We start from the raw sequence: 8,667 nt of genomic DNA, 5'->3' as shown, positions 1-8,667 counted from the left end.
CGCACGTCTACTCTAAATTCCACCAAGTTCTATGGGACTTACTCCCAACTGTATCTAACTTGGTAGTGCTACAGAAACTATTCAAGCAGACTTACAGGGCCTTGCTAATAAACACAACAGGACAACTTTAAAACTAGGTAAGACAGGCTTTTTAGTATATATAGTATTAGTACATTTAGCAAGCAATTTTTACAGTGGCATTTAGATAAATTTGGTATTTTGCAGGACACTACACTAGCTACAATAGTTATTAGCATTCACAATCAACAGCCTTGTGGCACCTAAAAGACTAATTGTATTGTGGCAGAAGTAGTTCTCAGCAAGTATTAAGTTGATCTCAGCATTTCATCCACCTTTCAGACAAACAGCACATTTTAATATCCAGATGTTGTGCTATTTCAGATTTCAGAAACTAGGAGGCCACAATTTTCAAAAGAGCAAAGGCTTTATTTAAACACAGGGGTACAGTCTGGTGCTTTTGCATAATCCCTCTGAGTAGTGCCACCTCTTTCAGCCCTCCCATCCCACCCTGTTGGAAGCAGCTAGTAATGACGTGTCCACCTGAGTTTCAGGAGTGCTGTATTAACTCCTTAGCTGCCATAGCCCCTGGAGACAAAGTTCTGTAGTGCACTGACTTCTATCATAATCAGAGTCTGAGTGTCACAGAACTTTGCTTCCAAAGGCCAAATCTTCTTTCTCTCTGCTAAAGGAATTTTGTCAACTGCAAGGCATCCTTTTCTTGCCAACTAAGATAAAAATGAAGGAATAATGTTAAGACATCAAGCAACCCATTTATACAATTATAAGTAACTCAAGGACCAACCCTGAAAACCTAGTGCTTAACAGGCTCCCATTCCTAGGCAGCATATTCCATTTCAGGGGTCCCCAACAGCTGATCTACACAGAACAAAGGGAAACAGTTTGTTACTAGCTGGATCCCCAACTACAAGCACTGGCCTATCATGAGGTACCCTTTCAACTTGCTGCCACAGGGAACGGAGGCTTCAAAGCACAGTCCATGTTGGCATCTTACTTTTCTTCTCTCTCAGCAGCCGACGAATGAGCTGTAGGTAAAAAAAAAAAAAAAGGACAAGCCAGGGGCAAACACTATTCCCCATATGCTCAAAATGTAACAGCAGGCACATACTACTGGGTCTGCCTCAAAAGGGAGAACGCAGCCAGGCACTACTATGGAAGACCATAGAAGGCCACGTATACATATACCGTCCATGAAAAATACACCCGCTATACGTGCAATCTTATTAATGCCCCCACCTCAACAGGCGAATGAAAAAACCCTCTTGCAAGAAAGGTCTGAGAGAAGGAAAGTCCTTCATACAAGATTTGCAGCCTTGTCAAGGAAGAGGAAGCCCACCTGCCTCGCTCTATACACTGACCCAGACACTCACGAGAAGGCGAGACCCCGAAAACCAGAAGACTCCCCAACGGGGTTTTAAACCTGCACGGCTAAGCGGTGGCGTTGCATGCAAAGCCCTGCCCGTGCAAGAGGGAAGCAAGCCCACAAGCCATGCAAAGGTAAAAAAAAGAGAAGAGGCACAGTAACCCGCCCCCACCTTGCCCCCTTTCCACCCGGAGCAACCGCAGCTCCAAACGCAACAGGTCTACGCGGCGCCTCCTTCGCCAGCTCTCGCGGCCCCCCGGTGCAGAAAAAGAGGGAGAGAGAGAGAGGAGAGGGAAGGAGTTCCCCCCCCCGAAGGTGGAGAGATGGAAGGGGCTGGTGCAGCGCCGAACGGCTGTAGATCCTGGCCGCGGCTCGAGCTCCTGGCGGAGGCAGCGCCGCCTCTTCCCACTCCGGGATTGCAATGGTAGCAGCCGCCGCCTCCTTCGCCTCCTTCGTCTCCTGTAACCCTGCCTCCCCCCTGCCTCCCCCTACCTCCCTCTGTTTTCGTTTCCACTGCTTTGCCTTTTTCGTTCTGCTCGCTCGTGCCCGGCTCCCGCGAGCTCCGCTCCATCTTGACTTTTGCCGACGTGGAAATTTTGGGTTTGGAGACGAGCTGCGCTCTTATTGGCTGGCGGAGGGCGGGGTCGGAGGTCACGGCTGCTGTCGCTGCTCCGCGCTAAGGAGTCTCTCTCTCTCTCTCAGGCAGAGGCAAAGAGAGAGAAAAAGGGGTGGGGCGGCAACAGCACCGCCACGCCCACCTTGGGCTGAGGCAGAGGTGGAGGGAGCACCTGGGGGAGGGGGAGAATAGTGGGGAGCCGGAGTGCGCGTGCCCCGTTCAAACTGCTGCGTTGTCCCCACGGGGAGGGGGTCGTTAAGGCAGGCTGGCGGAGTGGGATGGGCGGAAGGGAGAGAATGGATGTGCCGAGAGTTCGAGGAATCCTAAGGAGCCAATAGAAGGGAGTGAAAGGGGAGCAGAGTCGAGGGTCGAGAATAGGAGGGGTTGCCTTGGCCTTAGAAGGAAGAAACCACAGGGCTGCCGGGCCAACTCGCCGGGTTAAAGGAAATGTCAGTATGCGGGCAGTGGGACTAAAGGGAGAGAAGAAGGGCGGGGCAGGATAGAGCCAGGTGGGCGGCCATGAGGAGGCTGCAAAATGAAATGCCCTCAGAAAAAGTGTGGGTAGCCGGATATATTCTGAGAAGGCGGAATAACCTCTTGGGAGTGCGTGGAGATGGGTGGGACACCAGTAAGTTAAGGTGCAATTTGAATTAGGGTTTATTCTAAATGGCCACTCTAAACCCCTGGAATATGTGAGGCATTAAATCAAAAAGAGAGTGCATCTGTGCATGTGTAAGATGCCAGAATACCCTGGCCAGTCCTGAAGACTATAGCCAGCCTTCACCTTTCTGGGACGGTTTGCTTTCTGATTTGGTTGCGACTTTTGGGCTGCTGTTACCCCGATGTAAGTGGATGCATATAAACTGTAGTAATGGAAATTAATACACTTTATGCTTAGCACATTAAGTTTAAAGTTGAAGGCCCTGAGATTACAAGGAATTATGTATGTGTTAACCTGTAAGCCTTGTAATAGTCATTGCTCACAAAGGAGTATACTTGGGAAGGAGTACGTAGAACTTTTCACTTCTGGCCCAGCTGCATTTAAGTTACATACAAAGGTTACAATGGGTTGCATCCAGCACAGAGTAGACCCATTGAAATTAATGGACCTAAGTTAGTATGCCCATTAATTTCCATGGGTCTCCTCTTAGAACTAATGTTGAATACAACCCAATGTTTGGGATTTTTTAACTGAGATAAAAGGTGGTGATGGGGAGACATGATGACAGAGGTGTATAGAATTATGCATAGTGTGTGGAGAAATCAGATGTGGAGAAGTTTTTCTCCCAATTCCATAATTCTAGAACCTGGGATCATGCAATGAAACTGAATGGCGGGGCATTCAGGGCAGAAAAAAAGAAGTACTTCATGCAGCACATGGATAAACAATGTAATCTTTTACAAGATGTAATGATGGCTGCCAATTTGGACAGCTTTCAAAGGTGATAAGACAAATTCATGGAGGGCAAGGCTATTGATCTCTGCTAATCATGGTGGTTCTGTATTGCCACCAGTGTCAGACAGAATGTTTTTGGGTACCAGTTGCTGGGAAACAAACAGAAGTGTGTTATTGTGTTTGTATCCTGCTTATGGTTTTCCTCTTGGCATCTGGTTGGCCACTGGTTGGGGCTAGATAGAATGCTGGACTAGATAGGCCTTTGGTCTAATCCAGGACAACTCTTCTTACGCCCTTCTGTATTCATTGGGGTATGTTCCAAGTGTGTGTAGGATTGCAGGTTTAGTGCTTTTAAAGTTAATGGAATTATCTTCTGTTAGATCGAAACACTTCAGTTTATGGACCAGGGCTTTGCATGTTTAAATAGTTGCAAAGTTAGAACCTATCGTCCTTAAGAAACAACATGTACTTACGGAAAATACTGTTGAGTGCAAGGCATGCATAACCATTCTGATTTATATCAAATCAGCTGCCACAACTCAGTTGTCTGGTCAGTGTGTTTTTAGGCACTGTGACAAAAAGGGGGTGTTATATTGAGTTTTATATGATGGTATGGCAGATTTTTGCTGGGAAATTGGACTTTGTTCATAAAAAGGATGTGTAAGAATGATAACTGCAAACCACATGTAGTAAAATTGTATCAGTAACTTAAATCAGCTGGGAGGTGGTATTCCACACAAAAGGAATTTCAGTAGGGAGAAGTCTACACCCACCTCTTAAGCTGACTAGTGCACGTACCAGTAACAAAACAATTAATACAAGGTAAGACATATTCCAGCAAGCACAATGTAACTCGACTTGCATGAACACACACAAGTCTGAGAGCTTCTGAACTATGCTTATGCAGCTGTCGATATGATAGGTTTAAGTGGAATGGCTTAGTTTGGATCAGATTTTCAGTGGCCAGTCAGGAACTCTGCTCAGTGGTTTTCTAAGATGTGAGGCTTATAAATATGCATTGCTCCACTGTTCCAGCAAAGGGCCTCAATGAAATAGACTAAGTTGATTAGTAACCACACCCTGAAATTGCCTTTGTGCACTCATTTTTAAAACCCTCTTAAGCAGCAGGCATGCTAGTACAAAACCAGCCTTATAATTGTCACAGCTACGGCTTTCTAAGTCTGCCCTTCCCTATTCGAACACAATTTCCTCTTTTGAGTCTGCTCTGCATACATGGGCCTTTTTCTTCAAAGTACTGTGTGGCTTCAGTAAAGCCACTGCCACCAATCTAAAGGAATATTTTATCAGATTTTTTTAATGAAAGGCTGCTAAATGTAACAGTGTCAGAAGAGCTATGTTCTAGTATTTTAGCAGATGCCAGTGTCCTGCAACCAACCCTTAAAATACACTTGATAGTGATTCAATCTGCAGTATCACAACAGTCTCTGAAACTAGCAGAACACCTGACCAATGCATTGCTCTCAAGGCAATTTTACTTGGCTGTCACAGTTAAATTTATAAGTAAAGGATAAGTTGTGAGACCCGTGAGTTGGGAGGGAGGGCTAATGACTCATAAGAGGAGGGGAGAAAGAGGGAGGGCTAGTAACCTGGGGGGGAGGGGGAGTGCTGGTGACCCTGCGGGAGGGAGGAGGGGGAGCTCTGGTGACCCATGGGGGGAGAGGGAAGAAGGAGGAGCACTGGTGACAGTAGGTGGAGTTGGCGAGCAAAGCGAGCAGGGGTGGAGCCCCTAGTTCTCAGATGTAATTGTAGGGCTCAAAGAGGCATCTTGGAGGTAGGGATGGGTTCCCTTCAAAGTAATGAAAAGGGAATGAAGGAGATCTGGGGCTCTGAAGTGTGTCGCCTTTTCCCTTGATGCCTAAAATTTTCTCAATTTGCTCTGGAGAGCTTTCAAGTGTTGGGGCAGGTAAAGTCTATATCGATTGGACTCTTCCCTCAACAGCTTTTCTAATTAGTCCTGAGCAACTTGTGTGTCCCACTCAATCCAGCATTTTCTTTTCCCTAGCTGCATTTAACCTCATTTTCATTTTTCCCACATTAGAATTTTCAAGTTTGGTCCAAAGCTACAATCCTGTGCACACTTAAGACTTCCGGGAAGGGTTGTTCTGCCTGTGCTGCCTCTGAGCCGAGCTCTTGTCTCAGAGGAAGCTTTTTCAGCTTCAAAATCAGTCAGAACGTCTTTTTTGACTGGTAAAGATTTTCTCCCGGTCAGGGAGAAACGTGAGATTAACCACAAAGCCTGTTTTTGTGGGGAGGACTGGATTTCATTTATTTATGAGAAAAGGTTCAAACTGCAATGTCGGACGGACTTTCATCAAGCTCTAGCTGATTATAGCGATACGTTTATCTTTTCTTCAAAGAAAAAACGGATTTTAACAGGCAAACAAGCATCCTTTCTATTTTCTTTTTTCACTTGGTTTAAATTGGTGCAGTTAAAAAAGAGATTTGTCAATGAATCAGCTGTGAAGAATTCCTAGGTGAGTTATGGCTTTTCTCATTCACTTACGAAATTAAGGAGGAAAGAAATCGAAAAAGCTTATCTTTGCTTTTATCGCAAAAAGCTGTCCTGGAGGTGCATTCTAAAGATACCAACGGAAGAGGGATTTCTATTTCGAGGAGGGGGAAAAAACTTTTTTTGGTCTATTTCATTTTGACGAATCTGCTTGTTCACGATGCCACTAATTGTCTTGATGTTGGGAACTAAGTTTGTTTTGTATTCCTGAACACATAGAGATAAGGCAGGCTGTACTGTCTACACTGATATCAGCAGCCTGTAATATTAACCCAATTGCGGCTGAAATAATTTTTGTTTCTGTGATTTTAAGAATGGCAACCAGGAAAGTGATTGAGACCATGGAAGAAATTATGTTTCAGAAAATAATGGATGAGATTGAGATAACAAAACAAACCCTGAGACAGGGCAGACAGGAGATGAAAATTGAATTTAACAAAATGACACAGGAGCTTAAAGAAATAGGGGATTCTGTAAAAGAGGTGTTTGATGGGATTAGAGATGAAAAAAGAAAAATTAAAGGGAAGCCACAAGCCCTGGAGATTGGAACAAGTGTGAAATTGGAAAAAGATTTGGAGTTTATGGATGTTAGAAATAAAGTTTACCGTTTGGAATTCAAAGTTGTCTCTGAAGAAATTAATGAAGATTTTGGTGGTAAAGTTACCAATGCCTTGGATAATTTTCTGGACTGGAATGATGTGATGGAGTTTGACATTGAAAAAATCTATGGAGTTGGCTATAGGTATGTGACAGTGGAAAAACTCTTAAGAGATGAACCAGTGCATTTTGTAAAAAAGAAGAACAGAGATATGACTTTGCAGCAATATTTCAGTAACATATTCAGAATTCTTGACTGGAATGATGTGATGGGGCTTGTCATAGAAAAAATCTATGGAATTAACTACAAATATGTGACAGAGCAGAGATGTACCCAGAACAGAGATGTGGCTTTACAACAATATTTCAGTAACATATTCAGAATTGATGGCAAGGACATATTTGTGATGGGGGAAATTCCCATCAGACTCTTGTTATATGACTATGGCTATGACAGCAAGATCATCATAAGATACTGATAATGGATGAATGGATACTGAAACCACTGGACTTAATATAATGGATGAATGGATACTGAAACCACTGGATTTAACAGGACTATTGAAGATGGAAGATGGAATTAATATTGAAAATGGAAGAATGGTTATGGAAATTATTGGACTTAACAGATTTGACAAGATGGATTAATTGATATGTTTATTTGGACTATGGTTATGACAACAAGATTATTATGGGATACTGATAATGGAAGAATGGCTACTGAAATTACTGGACTTAACAGGATTATTGAAGATGGAAGATGGAATTAATATAGATAATGGAAGAATGGCTATTGAAATTATTGGGCCTAACAGATTTGAATCAGATGGATTAAGCGACATGTTTATATGGAGAAAAATTGAAAGATATATCTCTCAAGGAATTGAAACCTCTCTTTGACTTTTTGTAGAAAGAATAAAATAATGTTTATGAGATTTGATGATTAATTAAGATAACTACTGGAGGAAAGTGATTCTATAATATAATTTTAGAGATAGGATTGTTATATATTGTAGACTTATAATTGATCTGCGACAAATCGGAAGTCAATATTTTATTTTGTTGTTTGATTGTTTTTGTTTTGTTTTGTTTTTTGTTTTTGAAAATTTGAATAAAAATTAATGAAAAAAAAATCCTGTGCACACTTAATTGGGAATAAGCCCCAGTGAAATCAGTGGGACTTCTGAGTAGATATACACAGGATTGTACTGTGTACTCGTACTGCTCATGCTCACGAGAGAGCATAGTTACCTGCACTAGTGAGACAACTACAACCATTCCTAGACTTGGAGAACTTGGTCACAGTAGCTCAAGCATTGGTGACTTCAAGCCTGGATTACTGCAATGCACTCAGTGTGGAGCTTCCTTGGCACTTGATCCGGAAAATGCAGTTAGTGCAGAATTCTGCAGCCAGATTGCTGATGGGAGTGAGATCCTGTCAACCTATAACACCTTTGCTTAGAGATCTGTACTGGTTGCCCATTTGTTACTAAGCCAAGTTCAAGGTGTTACTACTTATCTATAAAACCCTTAATAGCTTGATACCAGGTTATTTGTGAGACCACCTTATCCCATATGTGCTTGCTCGAGCACTTCGATCTGTGGAACAGGCACTGTTAACAGGTGCCATGAAAGACTCATTCTGCACTTGAAGAAATCATTCTTTTAGTGTGGCAGCACCTACTCTGTGAAATTCTTTGCCTATTGACATCAGGCAGGTACCTTCATTTTATTCCTTTTTGGCACCTGCTTAAAACATTTTCTGTTTAGGCAAGCCTATCCAAATACAGATGTTGATCTGTTTTAATTTTTTAGTTACTATCTGTTTTCATTGTTTAAAATATGTTTTAATTACTTGCTTTTTACTGTTTTATTGATAATTTTAACATTTTTAATAAACTGCTTAGAGATCTTTACATTCAAGCAGTATACAAATTTTGTTAAATAAAATAGATAAATAAATAAACTGGAGAGTGTAAACAGAATCCAGTGGTGGCTGGTGCCCATTGGGACTGGTAGGGTGGAAGGTATGGAGGCCAACAGTAGGTGGAGCCAGAGCCAAGGACAGGCAGAGCCAACTAATTCTGGGTTTCCCTCCATAATCCTGCTGAGGAGGAAGCTGACAG

General features: G+C 42.8%; 1 protein-coding gene and 1 long non-coding RNA gene across 3 annotated transcripts; one reads left to right on the top strand and one right to left on the bottom strand.

Moving 5' to 3' along the window:
- Positions 1 to 669: 669 nt before the first annotated feature.
- On the bottom strand, positions 670 to 1,978 carry LOC133365507 (uncharacterized). Its single transcript, XR_009758231.1, has 3 exons — positions 1,895 to 1,978; positions 972 to 1,064; positions 670 to 746 (listed from the first exon to the last, which is right to left on the bottom strand). It is a non-coding gene; the product is annotated as an uncharacterized LOC133365507 (long non-coding RNA).
- A 262-nt stretch (positions 1,979 to 2,240) lies between these two features.
- LOC133365029 (uncharacterized) lies at positions 2,241 to 7,534 on the top strand. Of its 2 annotated transcripts, none has more exons than XM_061586223.1 (2): positions 2,241 to 2,862; positions 5,474 to 7,534. In XM_061586223.1, the coding sequence occupies exon 2, from the start codon at positions 6,259 to 6,261 to the stop codon at positions 7,018 to 7,020; it is 762 nt and encodes a 253-aa protein (XP_061442207.1). In that variant the 5' UTR covers positions 2,241 to 2,862; positions 5,474 to 6,258; the 3' UTR covers positions 7,021 to 7,534. The 2 variants fall into 2 exon arrangements, with proteins under 2 accessions (XP_061442207.1, XP_061442208.1); XM_061586224.1 differs by lacking the exon at positions 2,241 to 2,862 and adding an exon at positions 4,143 to 4,236.
- The last annotated feature ends 1,133 nt before the right edge of the window (positions 7,535 to 8,667 follow it).

Source organism: Rhineura floridana, chromosome 10 (genome assembly GCF_030035675.1).
Source record: "Rhineura floridana isolate rRhiFlo1 chromosome 10, rRhiFlo1.hap2, whole genome shotgun sequence".
NCBI lineage: Eukaryota > Metazoa > Chordata > Lepidosauria > Squamata > Rhineuridae > Rhineura > Rhineura floridana.
The sequence above is the reverse complement of the archived record's forward strand: the minus strand, read 5'-3'. Positions and strand labels throughout refer to the sequence as shown.

Coding starts and splice junctions, on each gene's coding strand:
- LOC133365029 (XM_061586223.1), top strand. CDS start 6,259: ATGGCAACCAGGAAAGTGATTGAGACCATGGAAGAAATTATGTTTCAG.